The sequence below is a fragment of the Hipposideros armiger genome, unplaced genomic scaffold, assembly GCF_001890085.2.
Source record: "Hipposideros armiger isolate ML-2016 unplaced genomic scaffold, ASM189008v1 scaffold_209, whole genome shotgun sequence".
In the NCBI taxonomy this organism is placed as follows: Eukaryota; Metazoa; Chordata; class Mammalia; order Chiroptera; family Hipposideridae; genus Hipposideros; species Hipposideros armiger.
This window is the reverse complement of record NW_017731559.1, coordinates 696,048-723,864: the sequence shown is the minus strand read 5'-3', so window position 1 is coordinate 723,864 and position 27,817 is coordinate 696,048. Positions and strand designations below refer to the sequence as shown.

At 39.2% G+C, this 27,817-nt stretch overlaps 1 protein-coding gene across 1 annotated transcript in view; it reads left to right on the top strand.

The window, feature by feature from the left end:
- The first annotated feature begins 9,556 nt into the window (after nt 1-9,556).
- Nucleotides 9,557-27,817, top strand: part of ROCK1 (Rho associated coiled-coil containing protein kinase 1) — a 156,572-nt gene continuing 138,311 nt past the window's right edge. Inside the window, exon 1 of the mRNA XM_019653871.1 lies at nt 9,557-10,425. Coding sequence (XP_019509416.1) covers nt 10,333-10,425 — 93 coding nt within the window. The 5' untranslated portion in view covers nt 9,557-10,332. The remainder of the gene's footprint in view (nt 10,426-27,817) is intronic.

Below are 27,817 nucleotides of genomic sequence, written 5' to 3'. Positions count from 1 at the left end.
AAAGAGTTCCAAAATTGCTTTGAAGAGTGGACTAGGTACTGGCATCAGTGCATAGCTTCCCAAGACTGTAGTGATATTCAGCAATGAGATATGGAGCACTTTTTCTAGGATGAGTTTGCGAACTTAACTGTCAGGCATCTCATGTCATTGGTATGAGGTTCAGACTGAGCCCTAAGCAAGCAACAGCAAGTAAACAGAATTTTATAACATTGTTTTGTGTTACTTTGTTTTTTATGGTTACCTTTCATTTATGGGAAGTGATTCTGTTTTTCCATCTTGTATAATGGTAAAAGGTTTCAATTTAAATAAATTTACAACTAAAAAGTGACATAATTTAAGAAAAATGTTAAGTAAATAGCAGCACATGTAGAAATGAAGTTAGAGGGCTGGCCAAGTGGCTCAGTTGGTTAAGAGCTCGCTCACGAGTTTGAGCTCTGAGCAACAGTGGTTCGATGCCCAGCCCGAGCTGAGCTGCTGCTGAGCTGCCAACAGGTGGCAGGATGGCTCAGCTAAAGACAAAAAAAACAAAAACAAAAAAAGAAATGAAGTTAGTATTTGACTGAAATTATTACATTAGTGAATGGAAAGATACCATCTTAACATGATATTCATTTTAATCAAAACTTAACACCATGTTTAAAGATGAATTATCTCTGTGGAAAACTGGCAAAGAACAAGTATGCTTGTCATCTACCTAAATTGCTCTGGCTAAGTGACTGAGACCTGAAATAGATGGGAGATGTGATTATTGCTGAGAAAGAAACCAAATATCATTATTTAGAAATCTATGATATTTTATTAAATCTATGATTTGCCCTTTTTTCACATTTTAACCTCTCCAAAATTGAGATACATCCTAGAACCAGTGATTTGTCACAGTTTGTTAGTGTCCCCTCCTTTTGATAGAATGTAAAATAATTACATATCTTACATTTAATAATAATGATGTCTTTCACTCGTTGAAACATGATAGTTATCAATATCAATACTTAAGAATTTCAAAACAATTAAGAAAATTTTATAGACCCAATAGCAGTTCAGTTAAATGGCCGGGTAAAAGATGCTAAATATACCACAATCAATAATATTCCTTTGTATCAAAAATCATGAAATAATCAAAACAAAGGTCCTATTCAGGACTGCAATCAAAATTTTCGCATACCCATAAATAATCTCAGTGAGAAATATGTGTGGTTCAGGTGATAAAATCCATAAAATTTTGTCAAAATACATATTTTTAAAATTCTGAGTAAAAGTTACTAATTTTTTATTGGGAAGATAAATTATCATAAAGATTTTCTTTCCAAATTAAGTTATAAGTCCAAAATGTTTTCAGTTAAAATGGCAACGGAATGCAGGGGAGTGGGCAGGTACTTGAAAAGTTATTCTAAAAATCATATGTAAGACTAAGTGGTTAAAATAGCTTAGGAATTTATTTTAAAAGAAAACAAAGAAAAAAATACTTTTTCTGGGCTATTAACTATAGTTATATTATTATACTAGTGGAATAAATATATCTAGAATGGAATACAATAGTTCAGGAATAAATACAATTATGTATTATAATTAATATGATATTGAAAATAACATAATCAATAAAGACAAGCTTATTTAATAAATGGTATTGATAGAATTGCTTAGCAACTTGAAAATATACAATTAGATTTTTTTTTTATTGGGGAATTTGGGGGGAATTGGGGGAGGGGAACCAGCCAAGTTGTTGTTCTTCAATCTTAGTTGTGGAAGGCACCAGTTGGCATCTGGCTGCCAGCAGCTCGTGGCCTCTAAGCTCAAGGTGCTGTGTTACAATCTTAGTTGCGGGTGGGTGTAGCCACCATCCCATGTGGGAGTCAAACCAGTAGCCTTGTTATTAAGAGTGCGCATGCTCTATCCACTGAGCCATCCAGGGGCAACTTAGTTCAAGGTGCCAAGTTCAGTCTTAGTTGCAGGTGGGCATAGCCACCATCCCATGAGGGAGTCGAACCTGGCAGCCTTATTAAGAGTATGCACTCTATCTACTGAGCCATCCGGGTGGCAGCTCAGCCCAAGGTGCCAAGTTCAGTCTTAGCTGCCTGCAGGTGTAGCTCACCAACCAGGCAGTCTTGTTGGTAGGAGCACGTGCTCTCACCAGCTGAGCCATCCTGCCACCAGTTGGCAGCTCAGCAACAGCTCAGCTCAGATGCAGCATCACTGGCCCATGTGGGAATCGAACCGGCTGCCCTGTTGCTCAGAGCTTGCACTCTTAAGCTAACTCTTAACCAACTGAGCCACTCGGCTAGACCCTAGATTCTCATTTTATTTGATATATCAAAATACATTTCAACCGGAATTTAAAAAGTAAGAAAAAAAGCAACAAGCCATGGTGTGGGTAGGGGAAGGGGACAAAAAAATAGAAATATATATCAAACTTTTGGAAGGTGGAAGGACTTTCTAAACATAAAAATAGTAAAATAAATACTTTAAAAAGTCACAGATTTGACAGAATTTTTAAAATGTAAACATTTTGAATGTCGCAAATACCCTCAAAATTTTTAAATATAGAAAAAATATTTTCAATTATAAAACAAAGGTTAGGGGCTGGCTGAGTGGCGTGCTGCTTAAGAGTTGGCTTGGGTGCGCCAGCTCTGAGCAGCCCTGGTTCAGATCCCAAATGAGGGTCAGTGACGCTGTGCCCTCTACAGCTAAGATGCTGAACAACAGCTCGACCTGGAGCTGGGCGGCTGAGAGTCGCCGGCAACAGTGTAGGCTGCAGCCCCTGCTGCAGTAGGCTGCTGTGAGCAGCTGACTGCCAGCGTGAGCAGCTGACAGCCAGCGCGAGCGGCCGTGAGCCACCATGAGTGGCTGTTCAAGGTCCAGCGACCGATCTGCCTCAGCCAGGAAGAGCACAATGATCACAATACCAACATGAGCCAGTGAAGCGAATGTCCTCCACAACTAGACTGAAGAACAAAAGGACAGGACAGCAACTTGTCTGTTCCCCTTCCCTAATTCCCCAACGTTGTTCCCCTCCCCCAATTCTCCAATTAAAAAAAAAAACTTTATAAAAACAAAAACAAAAACAAAGGGTAGTCTCCTTAAGACATATGAGACATATATATATATATATATATATATATGCTCATACAAATCAATAAGAAAAAGACCCAGTTGATGAATAAGCACAGATTATAAATTAATTCATAGAAAAACAAGTAGTTAACAAACAGAGTAAAATATTCAACCTTGTAGTAATCAAGAATGCACATTTATACAACAATGAGATAAGATGTTAATAATGACACCCAGTGCTGGGGAGACCATGATAAAAAAAGGGACATAAACCTAGTGGGAATGTAAACTTGCATTGCTATCTTGAGAAACAATTAGGCAAAAGTATCAAAAAGTGTTTAAAATGCTTTTATTTTATCTAAGGAAATAATTCTCAATTAAGGAAAGGCTGTATGCATAAAAATGTTTATAGTAGCACTATTTATAGGATGAACAGAGTAATGGTTAAATAAACTATGATAAACTTCTGGAATGGAATATTATGCAGCTGTTGAAAGTTATGTTTAAAGAAAAATGTTTATATGATTATGTAGCTGAAAAAAGTATACAAGAATTATACACAGCATGTAAATAAAAAAAATCCTTTTGCAGGGGAAAAAAATAAAAGAAAAACTTGGAGTTTTTCAATAGTGAGTGGTGGGTATATGAGTGCTTTTTGGTCTCTGTCTTACTTTTCTTTATTTTCTAAAATTTTAAAAATAAGCATGTACTATTTATATAATGAAAAGAAAAACATGATTATTGCTTTTAAAGTCCTAGTCTGTGACCCAGGGCATGTATGAAGCACCAATGACAAGAACGCATAAACAAAAACAAATGTATAAATTCAACTGGCAGACTATTTACACTGTCTGCAAATAAAAAGGGGGTAAAGTGCATAAAGTGTCATGGTTAGGAAAGAATATGTAGAGTGTATATGGGTAATACTTACATGTTGATGGGTGGGTTTGAGGGATCAGTGCCTCTATTCCAGTTACCGAGATTTTAGGGAAGATGTTATATTTCAGGTGTTTGAATGATGGAAGGAAGGGAAAAATGGTGAAATGCCAGAAACAGACATTTTTCTGTTTCTAGGTGTTTGGTTGGTATGGAAGTCTTAAAATTGGGACTGAAGGTAGTAACAAACGTTGTGATGAATAAAAAAAGGGAAGCAGATATTGGGTAAAGAGCCAGTCAATGCCAAAAAAGGCAATTCACCAATTTAAGGGCTCTAAAGAGGAAGATGTAGGAACCTAAAAAGCAATGGGTTAGAGAGCACACTTAGCCTTGAGACTCAGTGGAATGGTGCTGGGTCAGATGGGGAAATTTGGATAGGAGGCTGTTGCAATAAATGAGAGGGTATGTGACTAACTATGTGTATGTGTTATTCTCTCCTTAATCTGGGTTTCCTTCTCTTGCCTTGGTCACATACCCACCATCTCCGGAGGCTGGCGGGAGCGGGTAGGGGGAGGCACAAACATAACAGTCCCTATCCTTGGAATAAATTGTAATATTAGTCACTTGCATGCTTGGGTATGTGAGTGTGGTAACAGTAGGGTCCCCAAGATGGCAATGGCATAGAGCAGGGGAGTTGTTTTACAGAAATCTGTTTCTTTATTCCATTTCTAGGGTCAATGTAAGTATTTTTTGCAGTTGAATGGAACAGCAGCTTCTAAGAAATAAAAAACATATGTTAGAGGAAGGCATTCCAGGCTGAGTCAGGAGAAGCCCTTAAGGGCACACTGTGCTCACTGTTTGCCCTATGCTTTCCTTGCTGTAATCTTGGTAGTTGCTGGCATCACCAACTCTGCTTTAGTGGCACCAAGGCTGTAGTAGATCTAAATTGTCAAAATACACTGACTCCCAAGCCTGACTGTTCTGTGGAAAGAAAAGAAAAGCTTGGCTGAATTTAATAGGAGCTCTCTTACATAAAGGAACATATTCTACCTGATTCACTTCTCAGATGTAGAAAAATATATACATATAAACTACTTCGGGGTAAGTATTAATCATATAAAAATAACCTGTTAAAACAGAACTGAACCTACATTTTCACAACTTTCTGTTTACTAAAGTTGTTCAGAATCAAGTGAAGTTGCCCTACATTAAAAAAAATTTAATGCCCTTTTGGAAAGTTATAGTAAACATAGTAAGTACTTTCTTGGAAATGTTAGCTAAAGTTTCTATAGGAACTTAGCCACATCACATTCTTAACACATTTGTGGTATGCATTTTTGAAATTACATGCAATTTATTGGCACTGAATTACAATTGATATGGAATATACAGTATGTACCTGAATTTTTGGAATATTTTTTAGACAGAATAGACATTATGCACTAAATAAGAAAATATAAAAATACAGGTAAAAATGTGTTTATATGGGAATTTGGTAACTTTATAATAATTTTTTAAATCTGGAAGCATTCCTTAAATTTTAAAAAAGATTTTACATTTGTTTTGTACAAACTTTTGTCGAAAACAGTAAACATGAATTAATTTGTCATTCCTTTACAATGCTCCATGTGGACAGCTTTCATCGATAGTGGTTAATATTAAAAAGTATAAAAGGTACTCTCAATATATATCTATATATATACACTTTACTATGAATAATTCTTTTCCTGAAATCCAACTGCTTTGATTATCTATTGCTGAGAAACTACCCCTAAAACTTATTGGCTCAAAGTAACAACCATTTTATTATTTGTTCATGAGTGGGCAGTGCTTGGAGGGATTAGCTTGTTTTTGCTCCTCGTGGCATCTGGGGTGTTTCAAATGGCTAGGGGCTGCTGGAGTGGTTCAACTTGGGTCATAAATCTGGGGTCTGTGTTTCCAAGGTCTGCTGGATTCCTCAGTTGTCTTCTATGTGATCTCTTCATGTGGTTAGTTAGCTGGGGTTTCCTCACACCATGGTGATCTTAGTTTAGTCGGACTTCCCAGAGTACTAAATGGTTAGTTGCCAAGCAAGCAAGCTCTCATAAAGTTTAGGCCTGACACTGACACAGTGCAATTTTTGCTGCATTATATTGGTTAAAGCAGGTCACAAGGCCTCAGTCCAGATTCAACGCAGGGGGAAATTCCATAAACATTTATACTGGGAGATATGGTTCTTTGGGTGCCATCTTTGGAGGCTAGCTACCACACCAATGCTTACGAAAGAAATACCATAAACATTATTATTATTTTTTATTTACCTCTCCTTCGGTCCTGGACGAGCCCCCAAATAATGTAGGGTATTTCTTGTGCTGGGGTCGTGGTCTCGTGGAACCTAGGAATGGAGACATGGACCAGAGAGGTAAAGTTGCAGAAAAGGAGTTTATTAGAAGTAAAAATACATTTCAAAGAAGCAGAAGCAGGTCTGAGCAGCAGAGAATGACTCAAGGGCCATTATTAGAAAAGAAAGTACACTCCAAAGAGTTTGGAGCGGGCCAAGCAAAGGAAGCTCAAAAGGCTCAAGGGGGCCCAGGGCAAGGGCCAGCGCCAGGGCCAGGGAGTCATTATTAGGAGAAAAAGTACACTCCTAAGAGTTTGGAGCGGGCCGGGAGCAGAGGCAAGGCTCAAAATGCTCAAAAGGCCAGTACGACAAACATTAAACTGATTTCTATTTCCTACCAAATAACCAAAAGCAAGTAATGCTCAACTTAATTGTCTTTCACTATACACAAGTCTACACCCAAATCTTTCTTATTTTTCCATAACCTCTCCCAAATATGTCTGAAATTCTTTCAGAATTGCAGTCTTTTCATTAGGTCCTAGAATGAGTCTTATCTAAATTAAACATTTCCAGATGTTTGAATTCCAAAGCCAGAAAAATTAAGATATAACTAACTTAATCTATATATTTGCATAGAGTCGTCAACTTGGTCTTTTTTAAATTTCAAAGTAAAAACAATAAAAACCATACTATTAACGATTACTCTTTCTTCTTAAAGGAAAAGTCCATTTAATTTTTTTAAAAAAGTAATAAAGAGAATTTCGGATTGAAGAACAGTCTTAAATTAGAAATGCTTACTTTATGAAAATATATAGTAATATGTCTTTATTCTTCTCATTTTGGTGTAGGTCAGGAAAACTCCATCAAGAACTGCCACTGTTTCTTGGACCTAGTGTTTGGGAACCTCTAGTGAAGCCACTGTTATTGAACATTGTTAAGGTCCTTTTTATTCTGAACCTTGGTAAAATCATTTCACATCTTTCCCTAGGGACTGTAATCATACTGATCACATTGCAAATTTTATAATTTCTTCTTTTACATGGAATCATTAAATCTGTGCTAATGTAAACAATACTATTATGAAATACTTGTTATTGTTTAAGGATTGGATAGTGTTAACATACACAGCACTTACAAGTGGGGACATTGAAGTCAGACTGCCTCTGTTCCAAACTGGGTCTGTCATAACCTTTAGCAAAATAACATATCTTTCTGCACCTCAGTTTCCCCAGCTGTGATGTAGGTATAATCATAGCAGAGATCTCTTGAAGTTTTAATAAATACTATGTATAAAGTACATGGATTAGAACCTAGCACATGGTAAGCACTCAATCTGTATAATTATTATGTTTTTATTATATTTATACATGATAGCAATATTTTGCAATTGACTTAGGGTCTTAAAATATACCTTAAGGGTGATCTCAAATATCGACAGTGCTTTTGAAAAGACTGGTCACAATTCGACAACAAAATTTTAAAGTTGGAAGGAACTTTAATGTCATGATTCTACCATATTACAGGTGAGAACTTTTCTATTTTAAAAAAACACAAAACATTGATACAGAGCCCAGACAACTAGTGGGGGGTTATAATCATCAGATTAACCCTGTAGGTAAGTAACATATATAGACCACACATATTTTTCTAGTAACTTTGCCAGATTGATTTTCAGTTCCACTTGCATTTATCAGTGCCACTCATGTAGTCTTAGCTACTTGCACTTTTTCACGTGTCCAAATGGAAAGCAACATAATGCTCATAGTCTCTGAGAAACAACAAAATTCCTAAGAATACCTAAAAATGGTAATAAAAAAGGACAAGCAGTGTTTAGGAAATTTAGGGAAACTGCCAGATTTATTTTAAGCCCTATGCTTAAAAATAAATTTAATTCACATGACTGGCTTAAAATACTGGAGCCAAGAAAAGTCACTGCAAAAGTATTTAATGAAATACCTGAATTTTGTCTAGCTGTTGTCTTTGATACAATTTTTGTGAACTTAACTTTCTATTTTGATTTACACAGTGTATTTTATATCTAAATATTCCTTCTATATAATAAAATGAAAACAGAATACTTGTTTTTCAAATAACCTAACATTTTCCTAACCTCTGACACATCAGAAAGTTGGTGGACTGATCAGATGCTGTACAATCCTTTTTATATAGAAAGAAAATTGGTTCATCTGTAGCATTTTCCAGTGTGGGGTAAAACATCCAAGTTTTCTATCTCTAGCAATATAACTTGGCCTTTGAGCAAAATTATGATTGATTAGAAATAAATTAAGGTAGATTTCCTACTGAAAGCAGTGAAGAACATTACAAGCAGGTTGAGTAACAAGTCTTTCACACTCACACCACATTCAATGAAGCAATTGAATTAGGAGGAAATACTTATTATTTACATGTTCTATCTACATTAGTTCTAGTAAAATCACAATTTTAAGTTTCACTGTACGTTTTGAAATTGAAACGGGAAGATTATACACATCAAGAAGAGACCTACAATGGGAGCGTTAATGGTGTGGGAGAACTAGTATGAATAACTTAAAAATAATGATTTTTTTCTATGAGATTTTCTTTTAAACTAAATTGAGCTTGACTTCTATTGACTATATCTTCCGGAGTCATTATTTTAATACTCCCCTGACACACACTCTCGGCTTAGGAGGGCTGAGTACGGCATTGCTTTGTAGTTTTCCCATGGAATCATAGACGAGTAAAACGTTGTAGGGTTCATGGAGGACCGACGACGAAGTACACCAAACCCCGTTGGTGCTAAAATGCTGGTGCTTGCCAGCAAAAAGGCAACCTGCCTAAAAAAACAAAAACAAGAAAACCTATCTCCAAAATAACAATAACAAGCACCGTTTCTTTTTAGTCCGATTCTCCAGACTGCTGTAGCCCAGAGGAAGCAGAGCTGAGGCAGCTGCCAGGACGCGAACAGAGGCAGCGAGAGCACCACCTCCGCCCGGACCGCCACAGCAGCTCCGGAGACCTGTGTGGCTCCTCCAAAGCCTGCCAGGGCAAGGGCTGTACCGCCTGACGCACCCTGTCAGACCCTCCCCGCTGCCAGCCTTCCCAGGCCGTCTGCTAGGCCAAGGGCGCGCCCCGCCTTGAGAAGGCGCCGGCGTGCGCGCGCCCGGCGCCGGGCCTGTTCCCCTTCCGAACGTCCGCGCCCCGCATGCGCAGTCCGTGCCGGCGGTCTCCGTTTGTTTGAACAGGAAGGCGGACATATTAGTCCCTTACGGCCCCCCTCGCCCCACCCCCCCAGGCATTCGTCGTCGCCACTCGCCCTTTCCCCAGCCGGGGCCGCAGCGCCTCCCAGAAGCTCCCCCATCAGCAGCCGCCCGGACCCGACTCGTTTTCCTCACCGCTCGCTCTCCAGGCTTTCCTACGTCTCCATCGGGCACCGACCTCGCCCTGCCCCGCCGGACACCGCGGCAGACGCCCCAGCAGCGACCGGACAAAATGGGAAAGTGAGACTATTCCGGGGGGACCAGCTCTTGACCGAGAAGAATCGGCCCGGGCCAAGCAGAGCCAGGGATGCGGGGATAGACCGCCTACAGCTCTTCAGAGCAGAGCGGGCCCGGCCCGTGGCCCAAGCGGCGGCAGCGGCAGCGGCAGCTGGCACAGCTCCGCACCCGCCCTTCGCTTTCGCCTTTCCTCTTCTCCCTCCCCTGCTGCCCGGAGGAGTCTCCACCCTGCTTCTCTTTCTCTCCCCGCTCTTGCCCATCTCGGGACGGGGAACCCTCCTTGGCGAAGGCGGCTGGGGCCCGCTAGGCTGAAGCACCTCTCCGGAGCGACGAGGCTGGTGGCAACGGCGCTGTCGGCTGTTGTGAGGAGTTGCCGGGTGGGATGCGACTTTGGGCGTACGAGCGGCTGTGGGTCGCTGTTGCCCCCGGCCCGGGGTTTGGAGAGCGGAGATCCCCTCAGTGAGGGGGAGGAGGGGGAACCGGGCGCACCTGGTGACCCTGAGGTTCCGGCTCCTCTGCCCCGTGGCCGCTAACCCACCGCCGGAGGAAGTTGGTTGAAATTGCTTTCCGCTGCTGGTGCTGGTACGAGGGTATTGTCACAGTAGCGGCAACATGTCGACTGGGGACAGTTTTGAGACACGGTTTGAAAAAATCGACAACCTGCTGCGGGATCCCAAATCGGAAGTGAATTCGGATTGTTTGCTGGTAAGTAGCAGAGTTTTCTTGTTTGTGGTTCTGTATGTATTTGCCTCCCTCTTGCTTTCAGTCTAGTTATCTGCCAAAGAAAGTTTCAGGCGTGCATAATCTTGGACAACACCAAAATATGTTGTTTTTTTCCCCGAAGAATCTTAGAGAACCACTGAAATCTCATGCTGTGGCCCCATTTATCATTGGACTGACTCTGTACTAACAGCCACTCTCTGAACTTTTGGTTCTGACTAGTTCATCATTACACAAAAGGTACTTATAAACCTCTATTGCAGGCATCATATAAAAAGTTACCACGTCAAAGTTATTGGTGCATATATATAGTTTGTTGAATGGAGAGCTTAGTGATCTTTGTGATCAGTTTGACAGTATTATTGGAAAGACCACTTTTATTTACAGTGATTTAGCTCCTAAAGGTTTAGTATTTTAGACTTGGAAGTGACAACAGAGAATCGATATTGAGGAAGTGATTTTTGAGCCAAAATGTCACAGGTGACGAGTTTGAAAGAACTTTTTGCTGGACTAGAGTGTAAAAACACAGGGAAATTGATGATAGGTCATCACAATATTAACGTCTTTTGCAATATTGTTGATTTACAAAAGTACTGCACAGATATTTTACCTGCCTTTTTTGGTGGTGGTGTGCTTAATTAACATTGTCACTTTTAAAAGAGCCTAAAGAAGTTTTTATGATATGAAAGGCCAAAATCCTATTTTAAAAATTCATCAGTGATTGATAGCATAGACAGACTGCAGTTTTTAAGTTTTGTTAAGTTTTGTCACTTTCCTCCAGTACTAATAGTTGCAAACTGTAAGCGAGTTTCTCCTTTTACTTCACTGAACAACTGAAAGTTATATAATAATTCTATTTTAGTCAAAACAAAACCACATAATCTCTAAAGTTGCAGGGAAAATGTATATGGATAGTAATTTATATCCTCAGAAGTGATGTTAGATGTACACAGTATTTGGAATTAGATTAAGTGAACAAGTACTGTTATGCCATTTGGAGGAATTAATACCATTTAAAATTCTCTTGAATCAGGAAAATCATGTAGTTTAAAATTAACATGCATTTTATTTTAGTTAGTCTACATACCTCTATATATTTTTAAATGTTTATGATTTTAAAGACTTTTTTCCTCCCAAAGCTTTCAAAATTAAACATTCTTGACTACAAAATGAGACTTGGGAGTTTTGTGTTTGAAATGTCTAACCCACATTGTGGATGCTCTTCAGACTGAGAAACAGAAAGGAGGGTCGATTGATGCTTAATACAATTTAAAACGTTTTATTGAATGAGAGAAGTGGAAGGAATTAGAACACATCTTTGTAGTAAGGTTTTCTATAACTTGTAAGAAATTTAATTCTTTAATGTTTATCTAGTTTCCATATAGTATCTTTGATTTTACTTTGCTTTTTTGATCTTATTCCATGAAGCAACATTACAGGGCGGGCAATTTTTTTTTAAAGCTGTCTCCTAGCTTCTTGCCATAGCTTCATTTGGTGGGAACCTCACAGATTTATTGAAATGTGGAGGATACAAGGAAATGTAAGTCATGGACTCTTTCCTTGAAAGGCTAATCTATTTAGGAAAACAAGCCCTAATCTCACATACATACACAGAAACAAGGTAAGACACTTCACAGATTGAGAAAATATGTGATAAATTTCAAATAGTTGTTATGGGTAAATATGCTTTTGGATATTAAAAAGAAGCAGTCATTGAGTTGAGAGAGCCAGGATATATATGCTTTATGATGGATAGGATTTAGAGAGAGGGTATTCAGAGGGAGATTGGAGGATAGCATGAATATGTAGAGGATGGAGACATGACTAGCTATGACATGTTTAGGGGAACAGAAGATAAAGCTGGAAGGATAGATTGGGGTTAGTGTGGAGGATTTAATAGGCTAAAGAGCTTAGATTTTCTTCAGTATATTGTGTCTATAAAATATTTGCAAACAAGACTGTGCCAAGATGAATGAAGAAGTTGAATCTGGTAGTTATGTGAAGGTTGGGCTATGTGGAAAGAGAGCAGAGATGAGGTGAGATTGGGGAGTTTTAAAAAAATTATTATAATAGTCCAGAAATGATTGAAGCCCAAACTTGGGATATTAGAACAGGGAAGGAGGAATTGATGGAACTTGATTGGCAGGGTTGTGGAGAAGTAAGAACCAAACAGAGAGACACTTAGATGATTCTAAAACTTTTGAGTCTGGGTTATAGGGAAACTGATGAAAACATGGGTGAAAACAGCCAAGTCCAGTTTGGAAATGAGGTGGGAAAATAGACTTGTTATATGTGAGGGGATACATTTAATTTTAGATTTGCTGTATTTGAAGGCATATTTGAAGGCATACTGGGACAACTACAAAGAAATGACCTGTAGACTATTGGAGATATAAAACTGCACTCATAATTAAAAATAACAATTTGGAAATCTTTTGCACAGAGGTGCAAGTTGAAACTGATTCATTGATAAAAGGGTAAAAGATGAAAGTTGAAGAAGAAAAGTCAAGAAAGTAGGCAATCAAGGCTTTTCAGAGTTAGGACAGCCCAAGTGTCTTGGAGCCCAGGATTTCTAAAAGAACATTTTGAAAAAGAAAATAGTCAACAGACAGATTTTTTCCCTCTCTTGTAATCTTATAATCTTGGCTCTTTTTTTCTGTTTAGTTCCATAATTGTTTATTGACAGCTATTAAAATTTTATTAACCATATTAATCTGAACTTGGTAAAGATTAAAATTTTCTTTGGAGATAAAATCCCTTTTCCAGTTTTATAGTGTCTAGCATAAGTTTTCTTTGCATGATATTTTATGTTTATCATTAAGTATTCATTCATTCTACCATTCAGAATGACCTATCAGGTAGCTTCACCTTTTTCAGTGAGTCTGTTCTTACTCTTCCCTCTTGGGACTTTGGACATCTCATGTATTGTAGGGACAATACTTTTAAATTAATTGCCTTTCTCTATTATTTTGACCTTTGTTGATTTATTTAACTGGTACTTATTGAGTATGTATTATGTGCCATGTGCAAAACTCAAGTTCTAGGGGTTTTTTTTGTAATCTCAAAAAAAGTTGTCAAATTATGTTTATTCTCTACTTCCTTGACTAGACCCACTCTTCAGAAATGAAAGTTCCTAAACTTTTGGGTTTAGAAATGTTTGCTGGCAAATGTCTTTTAAACCATCTTGCCCACCAAATATCTTTTCTTTCGTTGTTGAAATACTAATGTATATTAATATTTGTAATGTAACTAGAAGCAGCCCTGGTAAGTGGTTATCCAACCTTTTCTTTCTTTCTTTCTTTTTTTTTTTTTTAAGATTTTATTGGGAAATTGGGGGAGAGGAACAGCGCTGGGGAGTCGGGAAGGGGAACAGACAAGTTGCTCTCCTTTTGTTCTTCAGTCTAGTTGTGGAGGACGTTGCTTCACTGGCCTATGTTGGTATTATCATTGTGCTCTTCCTGGGTGAGGCAGTCACTTGCTGGCCATTGGATGGCCACTCACGGCAGCTCACACCAGCTGTCAACCACTCATGGTAGCTTATGGCAGCCCACTGCAGCAGGGGCTGCAGCCTACACCATCGCTGGCAACTCATGGCAGCCCAGCTCCAAGTCGAGCTGTTGTTCACCATCTTAACTGTAGAGGGCAGTGTCACTGGCCCTCATGTGGTACCCAAATGGGGGGCCCTGCTGCCCAGAGCTGGTGTCCTAAGCCTGCTCTTAACCAACGCGCCACTCGGCCAGCCCACCAACCTTTTCTTGAATACATACTCGGATAATTTACGAACTAGATAAGCACATTTTTCATGTTGCAAACCTTGTTTCATGTTCTCAACCTTGGTTTTTTTCCAAGTCAGATTCTTTCCAGTGTCCTAGTGGTTCCATTACCTAATGGTCCATGTTTATGAGTTTATAATGATTATCAAGAGCTGTTTTCTTTTTTCAGCTTTTTTTACCTCTAGGGCTTGTTAACAATTTGTCAATAGTTTTGAGTATCTCTGAAAACAGTAAGGGACAGAGTTTAATTAAGTCTAATTTTTCAAGAGGAAAAAATGCATATGATTTGTAAGTTAAAAAGGAAGAGGAAAGGTACTACCTACCTTTGTGGTAGTAGTGGGAAGGTTAAATATATACTGGGGGTGGCAAAAATGTATACATGTGACTTGTATTCATCTTTTGTTATTGGTATATATTGAGTATTACAATTTTAATACAGTTATTTTCCTTTCTTAAAATGTATATATATATTTTTTGTCACCCTCTGTATTTGACTTCAAGTTTAACATACATTTCTTGAAAATACAGCTCTTGCCTGTAGCATGTTTACCACACTCCTTTAGAATGCCGGTTAGGAGCAAGAACTTTTATTCTAAATAGTTTTTGTTTAGCTGGTAGATGTGTAGTATTGTGTGGGTAGAGAGGAGGGAAGGGAACCAATGTTGAATAGTGCATACTGAGCTTTAACACGGCTATTACCTTTGTACATGTTTCTTGCTATCATTTTTTATTAGTTTTCTAGAATGTAGAAGGCAAATCTAAATGAAGTTTCAGGTGTTTGTTTTTGAGTTTTCTTACTTTAAATTCCCTTTTCCTGGTCTTCCATGACCCAGTGCTTTCCATCTTCTCATTGCTGATTTCTTTTTCTCTCAGCCTTAATCTTTGGCCTATAATACTTATTTTTCTCTTTACTATCTTGGAGAGTTCATACATTCTTATAGCTTCAACTATCATTTTCATTCCCATGGTATCCAAGTCTTTATTTTTCAGTCTTTTTTCCTGTTTTAAATCCTAAACATTTGACTGCCTACCAGACATCTTTACTTAGATGTCATGTTATCACTCAGATTCCTCCTCTTCCAGAATAAACTTTCTCCCTTATACTTACCTGCTTTGTCATTAACACCACTCCCTGTCACTCAACTGGAATTTTTGTTGTGAACTTTAGCAGTCCTAGGCCACACTTACAGTTATTTCGACAGATTTGGGCTAGCAATCCAGATTCTAGATTATTGTTTTATAATCCCTCTGTATGTGTCCTGCCAGTTGAATTGATCACATTTGGGGTTGTAGTACTGATGGTAGAGTGAAAAGACCTGAGGTAATTCTTTGGGCCTTAAAGCTATATGCCTGCCAGTGTTCATAATTTATGAGTTAATGGGTGTTACCAGTATTAGTTGCATATCTAGATAGTTTGCACCCGACTGTTTTCATGTCAATGTGTTGCAAGAATTTAAAAAAAAAGTTACTCCATTTATTCAGCAAATCTTTGTATAGGATCTAAATTTGAATTCAAATGTAGGCTCTGCAATGTACTTACTAGATGATTTCCTTTTTTTTTTTAAGATTTTTTATTGGGGAATTGGGGGATGGGAATAGCGTTGGGAAATTAGGGTAAGGGGAACAGACAAGTTGCTGTCCTTTTGTTCTTCAGTCTAGTTGTGGAGGACGTTGCTTCACTGGCCCAAGTTGGCACCATCATTGCGCTCTTCCCAGGTGAGGCAGATCAGTTGCTGGCTTCTGGACGGCCGCTCACGCTGGTTGCTGGCTACACATGGTAGCCCATGGCAACCCACTGCAGCAGACGCTGCAGCCTGCACTGTTGCTGGCGACTCACGGCAGCCCAGCTCCAGGTTGAGCTGTTGTTCAGCATCTTAGCTGTAGAGGGCAGTGTTACTGGCCCTCATATGTGGGATCGGAACCGGGGCCCTCTGGCGTCCCAAGCCAGCTCTTAACCAACGTGTGCCACTCGGCCGGCCCACTAGATGATTTCTAATGTGTTATTTTAACCCCTCAAAGCTTGTTTCATCTTCAGGAAAGTGAGGAGATAATAGTACTAGATTGTCTTAAGGGTTAAATAATATAGATAAAGCAATTATCATAGCATATGGCATTTAATAAGCATTTGTTAGTAATTGTTTTCTTTATAGTATTCCTGTTATATGTTAGTCATTGTGATTAGGATGGAAGTTGAAATTTATTGTTTTCTCTAACTGCAGAGTAATTTATTTGACACTTCAAGCCATACCCATAAATTTATAATCCAGCTGTACTTTATTGAAGTGTCTAAGCCAATTGTAACTGAAAAATGGAGACATTTAGATGCGATTTAGTAGAATGGGGAGGGGCTTTTGGAGACTGTTCATTCAGTCATGGCTTATAACATAACTGCTTTGTACCAACCGTTTAGATTGATAAGAGAGGCAATTGGGAGCTGGTTTTTAGAGATTTAGTTGTTATCTTGCTCTCTTTCTGTGTGGATCTTTTATATTTTCAGTATGGGTTCTGTAAATAGGCCCTCTTGCACTAGAAGCACCCTGTGGGTGTATAGAGAGGTGGCTCAGAGTAACAGCTGAGACATGAATTGGGCCATTCATTAATTTCTTGAGTCAGAAATGTTTTTAATCCAGAAGGAGCCACAGATAAAATTTTATAATGAACAAAGTAAATTCTCAGTTTTAGATTAGATTTTGCATTAACTTTACAGTTTTATTTCATGATTATAAGTTTTGATACTGTGTATATGTGTTAAAAACTAGAGATTCTATTATGATATATGACAGAAAAACCCACATGTTAGGAAATACTGCGTATGTAGTTCTGTTGCTGAAGATAGTCCATTAACTCCACTTGCCCATTCCCATCCCCACTAAAAAAGAGGCACATCCTTTTTAAGTGCAAAGCATAGCTGATGAATACCACACACACGTATGTACAAGATGAACAGATAGTACTGAATTTCACAATGGAAAATATTTTTTTAAAATATGCTATGGTGTAGTGAAAAGAACGCTGGACTAGACATTCAGAGCATTGGCATATCTTTGTTTTGCTATTAACTCTATGTGAAACCAAGTAAATCTTTTTTATTTTCTTGGCTTCAATTTCCCCATTTTTAAAATGAAGAGTGGGGCCATGTAATTGCTGATGTCCATTGTATCTCTCAAATTCTATGAGTCTTTGTTTTTTATACTTTCATAAAAACTTAGAGTTGTGTAATTGATTTATTTAAGAAATAAAATTAAGGGCTGGCTGTGTGGCGCGTTGGTTAAGAGTTAGCTTGGGACGCCCGCTCTGAGCTGCAGGGCCCCGATTTGGATCCCACATGCGGGACTGTGACGCTGCCCTCTGCAGCTAAGATGGTGAACAACAGCTGATCTGGAGCTGAGCTGCTGTGAGTCGCTGTCAACGGCGTAGGTTGCAGCCCCTTCTGCAGTGGGCTGCCATAAGCTACCGTGAGTGGTCAGCAGCCAGCATGAGCTACCAAGAGCCGCTGTGAGCAGCTGTCCATTGGCCGGCAAGCGACTGCCTCACCGGGGAAGAGCGCAATGATAATACCAACATGGGCCGGTGACGCGACGTCCTCCAGTAGACTGAAGAACAAAAGGACAGCAACTTGTCTGTTCCCCTTCCCCAATTCTTCAGTAAAATCTTTAAAAAAAAAAATTAAAAAGTTAAATGGTGTTGGGGTAGAAATTTAAGAATAGGAACCATCTTTTTAAGTGCTATTTTTGGAATTGGTGCTATATAGCCTTGGAAGATCATCCTAAACTAATTTTTAATTGTTATATTTGGCACATATTCTTTTTTTGCATTTGTGACATGTTCATCACTATAGGAGGTTGTGCTTTTGAACAGAGAAAGTACTAATTGAGTTATTCATTTATATTTTCTTTAAAATGTATACATATAGTTTACGTCTCTAATATACCTGCCTTCCTTGTTTGGAATTGTGAAATATAAGAGAACATTTCATTATAGTTTCTAAACAGTAGGGAGTTGGATGTACAAATTAATGTCCAAAGTTTGATGAGGGGGGGAGGTTGTTTTATACTTGCATCATATTTAAGAGGTAGACTAACCTGTGCCACCTCTTTATTCGTATGTTTATTTTTATTACTTTATTGTTATTCCCTACTTTATTTTTAGTCTTTATTTCATACTTCCTATATTGACTTTTGGCAAGAAATTGAAATTTTATCTCATAGTTCCCTGGAACTAATTTTGAAACAGCGAACTGCAGTTAACTCTTCTTTATTCTCTTTGCTGTTATTCATTCATTTATTTATTCACAAAAACTTTATTTGGTATGTACTGTGTGCTAGGCACTCTGATAGGCACTGGGGACACCATGGTGAATAAAAATAAACATGGGCTCTGCTGTCATAGAATTTATAGTTTCAGAAAAAAGGATAAATTATGAGCAGATAGGAGTGGGTAAGGCTTGAAGGGGAGGTAAGAGATATGATCATGACTTTCCTTTAAGGTTTGGGGTATATTTAAAGACTTGTGGTAAGTAGTCTAAGTGTATAATTTTGAGATATGAGTCTGTAGATTGTCTGTATCAGATTTGCTTGAGGACTGCTTAAAAATGGAATCTGGGCCCATGCCCAGACAAACAAAATGAGAATGTTTTGGGATGAGTCCTAGGATTCTGCACGAGATGTGGATTCTTATGAGTAGACACATTCAAGTGTTTAAAAACTATGGTTATAGTGGAAGGAACATGGATTTTTGTTTTGTTTGTTAATTGTATAAATGAAAATTTTCAAACATAGGCTGAAATAGGAAAGATGTATAGTGAATCACTGTTACCCAGATTCTGCAATTTTCAAAATTTTGTCACACTTATTTCATCAATCACCATTGTCCTTGCCAAAATATTTAAAAGTAAATCCCAGATATTGTCATTTCACCCTTGCATATTTCAATAAGCACCTTTAAAAAAAACCCCCCAAAAACAGAACATTTTCTTATATTACCACAATGACTGTTATAGTATCTAACAAAACTAAGAGGTTTATATTCAGATTTCCTGATTGTCTACGACATACCATATTTCCCCATGTATAAGACACACCCCTTTTCGAAAAATTTGGGATCTAAAAACTGGGTGCGTCTTATACAGTGGTTGCATTTACCGCAAGTGATGAGGTGTTGTATGAATTTTATGATGAATCAATAACTTTATGTAATACATTTTTTTCAAATTTCGGGCCCCAAAATTAAAGTGCGCCTAATATATGAGAGCATCTTATATATGGGGAAATACTACCATATGTCTTTTTTACAGTTGCTTTGTTAGTATCTGGATCCAGACAAAGTCTGCTTGTTGCTTTTGTTTATTAGGTCTTTTAAGTCTCTTTTTAATGAATAAAGCAGTCTTCTCCCCCCATCTCCTCTAACCTTACTCCCTAACCCCACCCTCTGTCCCCCATTGTTTTGTTGGGAAAACTAGGCCATTGGTACTCTACAATGTTTCACATTCTGGATTTTCCTTTTGGTTTCCTTGTGATACCACTTAACTTGCTCCTGTATCTTACATATTTCCTGCTAGTTGATAGTTAGATTTAAAAGCTTATTTAAGTATTTTGAATTTTTAGTCAGGAGTATTTCTTAGGTTGTATTTTCTTTTGCATCCCCTCAAGAGGCACATATATTTGGCTGGCCCACCCTTAGTGATGCTAAGGTTGATTAGGGTGTTTAGGTGGTGACAGCCTATAATAACTTCCTTTGTAACAGTCTTCATCATCCTTTCATCTAATAGTTTCATCCATTTTATGATCTTTAGCTGAATCAGTTTTTTCATTAGGGATACCAAAATAATGATTTTGTCATTTTATCATTCTTTTCATATTTATAAAATGTAATTCTTCTGTTGAGAGGACTTAAGAATTTAAGGATTTTCATTCATCATCTATAGGACTGTTTGCTTACCATGAAATACAATGAATAAAATACAGATTTCTTTTTTTTTAATTGCCACTTTTCAGAGTAAGTTATTTGGAGCTTTAGTGTGATAGACATGGTATAGTTTGAGGGAAATTTAAGGAAGACACTATTTACAAAGGTATAGACAATATTTAAAGAAATTGGTAGGGATAGTGCAGTACCCTGGGACTAGTAACAATGAGTTGCTATCACCTCTAGACCTGAAGGGACAAGAGAAGAGAGCAATTGGGAAGAGTAGCTCTGTGGAGAGGGCTATCTGACAGGGGCTGTGGTTTTAAGTGGAAGCATGTTGATCTGTCCGTAAGGGATCGAGGGAATATACAGAGGGTGCCAAAAAAAAATGTATACACATTTTAAGAAATGAAAAACTGTATTAAAATTCTAATACTCAATATATACTGATAAGATGAATACAAGTCATGTGTATACATTTTTTTGGCACCCTGGTATATTCCCTGCCCTTATTGGTCTTTTACCTTATAGTCTCCTACTGTGGAATCCCATTGCCTGCAAAGCTAGTATGCAAAAGAATCCATTGATCCAATTCATAAAGGTCAGCACACAAGATATACCCAGTATTTGTTTGTTTGTTGATTTATTTATTTCTCTATTAATTTTTGGCATTTTGGAAACCATTTAAAAATATATTTGGTGTGTTTCAGTCAACTTTTGTCATTTTTGCTGATGTTCGAGTTGTCCTGTCTTTCACTAATGGGAGCCTCTTTACATTGACTCCCATATTATTTGTATATGATCCTAATAATCTTTGATAGAGCTTGCTTGTTTTTTTGGTATAAGATGCCCAGGCTCATCTTGTACATTTGTTGCCTCAAACTTAGAAATCAGCCACTTCTTTCCTAGTGGGGAATGATATTCTGATACCACAATCTGAATACTAGGAGTACTCAGTGCTACTGGGTTGAAATTACTTCTGTTTTTTTAAATGAATAGAGCTATGAAATTTTATTTTTTAGAAAAGAAAAATGCTTTATACCGATAATTCCAATTTCCATTTATCATCACTTTGAGTTTGCATTTATTCTTTTACATGAAAACTCTTTTAACAACACTAACAGAATTATACATTTAGAATGTGAGTATGCTATAGTGAAAGAAAATTTGAGTGGGAGAGGAGGATGTCTGAAGCCCTGAATTCTATACTCTAACTCTGTAAATTGGAATTGAAAAATTATATGGCCTTTTTTTAATATCTACTCCCTGAACCCTTGGTTTTCTTTAGGAGTATAATACAAAATTCACTAATTGAAACCATCTTCAAATTAATTTATCTTCAGATATAAGTTTATTTAAATTTTCAACCTTATCTAGAAATTCTCTTGGATATATATTTTCTAGTTCTTTCATTGCTTAAATTTTACTACTATAAAAGTAGGACAGCAAAAATGTTTTTCTGATTTTTGTCATCCACTCTAAAAGTATTTAATCATTCACTCTAAAAGTATCTTATCCTAATTGTATTTCCTCTGCATATTTCTAGTAATCTTGAGCCATGGAGACAGTATAGGCTAGTGATTAAGAGCGTGGGCTCTGGAGTCAGACTGTGTGATTTTTAATCACACCCAAGCCAGCCACTTATTAACCTTGTAACTTTGGGCAAAGTTCTTCACTTTTTTAGGACTCAAACACATCATCTGCAAATAAGATTAATCATGGACTCTTACAGGGCTGTTAGGAATATTAAATGTGATAATGCAGGTAACGTGTTTTGCATAGTTGCCAACGTTTAGTAAATTTTAACTCATTATCATCATTCTGTATGTCATTATAATTCGTCCTGGGATAAGGACTTTTGTGCTGACTGGGTGGATTATTTATTATCCCCACCCCCACCCCCCACTCCATAGGCCAGCTTTTTATTTAGTTGTGTGATCTTGGACAAGTTCTCTAACGTCTTTGAGCCTGAATATTTTTAATTTGCAAAATGAGAATTATGATAACATTGATACATTATAGGTTTTAATTATGAGAATTAAATGAAATCATTTATATGTAAGTGCCATAGTTTCATCCAGTGTTAATAGTACTGCCGGGGCTGGTTGAGTAGCTCAGTTGGTTAACAATTTGCTTAAGAGCGCGAACTCTGAACAACAGGGTCGCTGGTTCGATTCCCACATGGGCCAGTGAGTTTCGCTGAGCTGCACCCGAGCTGAGCTGCCGCTGAGCTGCCAACAGGCAGCAGGATGGCTCAGCTGGTGAGAGCACGTGCTCCTAATGACAAGATTGCCTGTTTGATGGTGGGCTATGCCCACCTGTGTTTGGGACTGAACTCAGAACCTTGAGCTGAGCTGCCGTCCGATGGCTCAGTGGATAGAGTGTGCGCTCTTAACAGCAAGGTTCGACTCCCGCATGAAAAAAAAACAAGTTACTGCTTTCCTGTTACAGATTTTTTTTTTTAAGATTTTTATTGGGGAATTGGGGGGATGGGACCAGTACAGGGGAATTGGGGGAAGGGGAACAGACAAGTTGCTGTCGTTTTGTTCTTCAATTTAGTTGTGGAGGACATTGCTTCACTGGCCCAAGTTGGTGCCATCATTGCTCTCTTCCTGGGCGAGACATATCAGTCACCGGCTTCTGGACGGCTGCTCACTGCGGCTGCTGGCCACTCACGCTGGCAGCTGGCTACACATGGTAGCCCATGGCAACCCACTGCCACAGGGACTGCAGCCTACCCCATCGCCGGCGACTCAACGGCAGCCCAGCTCCAGGTTGAGCTGTTGTTCAGCATCTTAGCTGTAGAGGGCAGTGTCACTGGCCCTCATATGTGGGATCCGAACCGGGGCCCTCTGGCATCCCAAGCCAGTTCTTAACCATTGCGCCACTCGGCCGGCCCTCCTGTTATAGATTTGATGAAGGTTCCACTGTAGTTAGAAATACTACTTGGAAACTCGTTGGAAAATATAGAATGGGATTCTTTTTTTGAAATATTTCTTGAATCTGATCTTTACTTTTTTAACCCAACATTCTTGGATTAGTGGGACACCCTAGCAGTTTGCCAGTATAATTCATACTATAACTTACTTTTTCTTAACTTTAGTGGTCTTAGCTCACCTGTTTTCTTAGTTTTAATTCCTACCATTCTCCAAAATATGAAACTTATCTGTTCCAGGTGGATTTTCACTTTCTACAGCATGTTGCCTGCTCTTTCTTCCCTTTGCTCTTACAGTTCTAGGCCCTATCTCTCTCTGGTTTTTTTTTTTAAGATTTTATTGGGGAATTGGAGGAGGGGAACAGCGTTGGGGAACCGGGGAGGGAAACAGACAAATTGCTGTCCTTTTGTTCTTCAGTCTAGTTGTGGAGGATGTCGCTTCACTGGCCCATGTTGGTATTATCATTGCGCTTTTCCAGGTTGAGGCAGTCGCTCGCTGGCCACTGGACAGCTGCTTACGGCGGCTCACTGTGGCTCACAAAGCTCACAAAAGCTCATGCCAGTTGCTGGCCAGCCCCACTGCAGCCTACGCCAGCGCCGGCGACTCACGGCAGCCCAGCTCCAGGTCGAGCTGTTGTTCACCATCTTAGCTGTAGAGGGTGCAGTGTCACTGGCCCTCATGTGGGATCCGAATGGGGGCGCTGCTGCTCAGAGCTGGCGTCCCAAGCCAACGCGCCACTTCGAGGCCCTGTCTCTTGCTTTGAGTTCTCTTCTATGTCCTCTCACCAATATTCTCATCTTTATTGTCTAACATAAGTTACACTGTGTTTTTTTACCTGAACTCCCACAGTATTTATAGTTTTAAACTTGTATTAATAGTTTAGAACTTGATCATAACTATCTTGTATGAGTCTGTCTTGAGTGTTAGTTTTACCTTTGTAATGAGAATTGCTTGAGGGCTTAAAATAATTCTGGACATTATTGTTCAGTTAATGTTTGTTGTGAGTGATTATTTCCCGCCACCCCCATACCCCTATTCTTTCCCTCTGAATAGTTAGGACTCTGTCAGTTATATGTGATAGAACTCAGCTTGAATTTTCTTAGGCAGAAAGAATTTATAGATTCAGGGAAACCTGATCTCATTAAAAGTAAGACTCAGTTGAACTTCAGTAAGAACTGGAACTTGGGGCTCAAATGCAAGCAAGGCTGTCTCTTTATTCTCTCATTCTTTCTTTTGTTGTCCATTCTTAGACTGGCGTTAGTCGCTTATGGAAAATAAGGCTGCCCAGAGCACTGGAACTTTATTATCCAACAGCTCCAATTTAGCTTCTGACTTCATATCTTTGAGCCTCAAATCCAGAGCTCTGGAGCAAAAGATTCATTGGTTTAGCTTCGGTCAGGTGCCCCACCCCTCAACTATCACTTGTGATAAGGAGGGTAGGATCACATGTGAACTATGAGAACGGGGTGGCGGGGGGGGGGGGGGGAAGGCAGTTCCCAGAAAAATGAAGACAGTGGGACAGGGCAGACAAGAACATTATACCATCCTTTCTCCCTTCCCTCTTTTCTTTGACCTTTGATAAGTCACTTAAACTCTTCAATAGCTGTTTTCCTCAATTTGTAAAATAAAAGTTAATAGTAATTTACTTTAGACAGTAATGGTGAACATTAAATGTGATAGTCTATAAAGCAGGGTGTGAAACCTCACAAAAACAACAGTGTAAGCTAATGATAAATGGCTGCCCCTTGGTTCATTTTGCCCCCTACCCTGTGGCCATCTGGCCTGGCCCCAAAGCTTTTTTTGCCTCTAGGAGCTTATCCTGACCCACCAGGATGCTAACTGGCCTTTGGTATTACCTTACTCAGCACCATGCCCCATATCTTCTACCATCTTTTAGAGTAGAAGAGGAGGAATTTACTAACATCACATAGCTTTTCCCAGGTAGTTTTAGAGTAGTTACTATAATTAAATGGATTATAGTGAAAATCTAAGTAAAATCAATGGGCTTGTTTTGTAATTGTAGCATTCAAGCTCAGTCCCTTTGCTGTTCCTTTTTATGGTAGTTGCCAAGTAACCACTGAATTTAGTGACTTGAATGCCAAAGGCCTATAGAGATTTCTACTCATTTTTACCTATGTTAATTAGGAATTTTTTGCTTGTAAAGGACTGAAAACCCCACCCAAACTAGCTCTAACAGTAAAGAATGTTTACTCCTCTGAATACTTCACAGGTAGACGCTAGCTTCAGGAATCTTTTTTTCAAGGCTCAGACAGATGATGTGATTGGAGCTGGTTTTCCAGTCTGCTTCTTTAGTATTGTTTCCTTTCTCAGAGACACAATTCCTTGTGGTTGTAAGATGGCCAGTAGCTTCTAAGACTACTTGTTCAGGTACAATGGGAAGAAAAAGTCTTTCCTTGTAACCTTCAAATAGAGTTTCTTTTAACTTTTCTGGCCAACTCAGGTCATGTGCCATATCTGAACCAATCACAGTGGTCAGAAGAATGATATGCTGATAAGCTTAGGCTTTCATCACGTGCTCCAGTCTCAGAATTGGGGGTGAGTCAGCTGATACCAAGACATGTTAAAGTTGTATGAGGAAGGGGTGGAAATTGGAGTTCAGTTACCAAGGGAAAGGGAAATGACCTCCTGGGCAGTCCCAAACAACAAATACCCGCTATATTAGGTAGAGACTCCTCAATCAAAGGAAACCCAAGTAATGATAGTAGTTTATTCTTCTTTATCCTTTTTTTGGAAATTAATTTTTGTATTCAATTGTTAAGTTATCTGACATTAGAATAAGTATTGCCAACTAGTTGCCAAAGACAGCCAATTTAAGACCACAGCTGGGATAACATTTGGTCCTTTAATGGAAGGATTCCTGTATGCTGCTTGACCTTAATGATATATCTTTGGATAACGAAGTGGAAGATTTCCAAATGTCTGTTCATTCATCAGTTACATCAAAACCAAATACAGGTTTCTGTAGGCTTCACAACACCCTAACCATATGAGAATTGGAGTTGGGAGATGTAGTATTCTGAAATTTGTATTCTTAACAGGACCTAGGCAATTGCATAGCCAGGTGTGGGAAGGACTGAACAGTTGCCAACTAGCTCATTATGCCTCCTCCATATATCTTATTTGGGAAGCTGCTGTGAGGAAAACAATATAAATTGAAGTAAGATTGGATGGTAAAACTTGCCTCTTATTTAAGAAATTTTGTTCTCGTTTTCAAAAAAATGACTTAAAAAAAGGTTATATGCAAGAAAATGAGCATTTTTTGAAAAAGCTGGTTTGTTTTATTTGGTTACTCTGATTTTAGAGGGAGGGAGAGGGGAAATAATATTTGATAAAAAATACAAAAAAAGTGTTACCCTCAATCATCATCATAACTCCCCAGTACCGTGTTCATGTGTCAGAAAGAAAGGACTTGCTATTTTCTTAGGAACTTATGAAGAAACTGTTTAAATGTGAACAGGTTATAGAAGAATAGTTACTATGTTTAAAAAAAATCTTTCTTTACATATTTAAAAGAGATTAGAAATTTACTGTTTCTATGAGATTAATTTTTTTTCCTAAATGAAAACACATCTTGATTATTTAAATAGCTCTTGGGGAAGAGGTCCAAGATAGTGGATTAGGTAAATGCTATGCCTGCTGTATCCCAGGATCACACCAAAATTACAAATAAATTATAGAACAGTCAACCTCAAGAATCATCTGAAGACTGGCTGAACAGAACCCCTATTACTGAGGATATAAAGTTGAGGCCACATTGAGACTGGTAGGAGGGGCAGAGATGCAAAATAGGCTGACCCCAAATCCACAGATAGTGGTTGAATGCTAGGAGTAACATCTGGGTGGCAGAGGTCCCCCTGAAGAGGGAGGGGTCCCAGCCCCAAGCCGGGCTCCCCAGCCAAGGGGTCCTGTGCTGGGAAGAGGAATTCCTATGGTACCTGGTAGTGAAAATCAGCAAGGACTCTTATCTGCCCTGCCTCGTGGGGTGGTTGGTAGCTGGAAACCCAGAAGCCCCCTTGGAGAACTGGCACATGGACTTGCTGTCTTATGGGCACTTACTTGGTCTCTGGTGGAGGGGCAGCAGCTCGGGACGCCCAGAAACATGCAGGGAAGGATTGAGTTGTGTGGCTTCCGCATGGGAGCTAGTAGAACAGGAGCCATTGCTGTCACTGTGTGGAGCCTGACATACATGTGCCCTACATGAGAGCACCATATTTTCAATGTTAAGCCCTCCCCCAAAGGGCCAAGGTTGGGACCACATTGGACTGGTGGAATTGCCCCCCGCCTTCCCAAGCTGGTGCTGCATCACCTGGGAAACTCTTGATTGCTGGTCTGCTAGCCCCCTGACCCACAGGCTGCAGAAGCCTGTTTGCAGTGGGCGGATGGCCTGCTGCAGCCCGGGAGATGTTTGCTTGTGGGTGGTAACCCAAGACTTGCACTACAGCGTCTCTTGGGCAGCTCTCTGGAACCTGTGGGCATGAGACGAGCAGTGGCTGGCTGTGGTGTTCTCAGGGTTTCTTTGCAGGGTGGTTGTGGGCCCAGCACTGGTGTAGGAGCCAAGGCTGCATTGAATTTGTAGAAACTACCGACCACACCCCTTAGCTCCCTGGAACCCTGCCCTGCCCACCTATAGCTGCATGCCAGGGGCACTCTGAGTATGTGGGTGGCTGGCCCCACCCCACAGCTGTGGAGGCCTTTTACAGCAGCAGATGGTCCATGACGGCCTAGGGAGATTTTGGTGGTAGA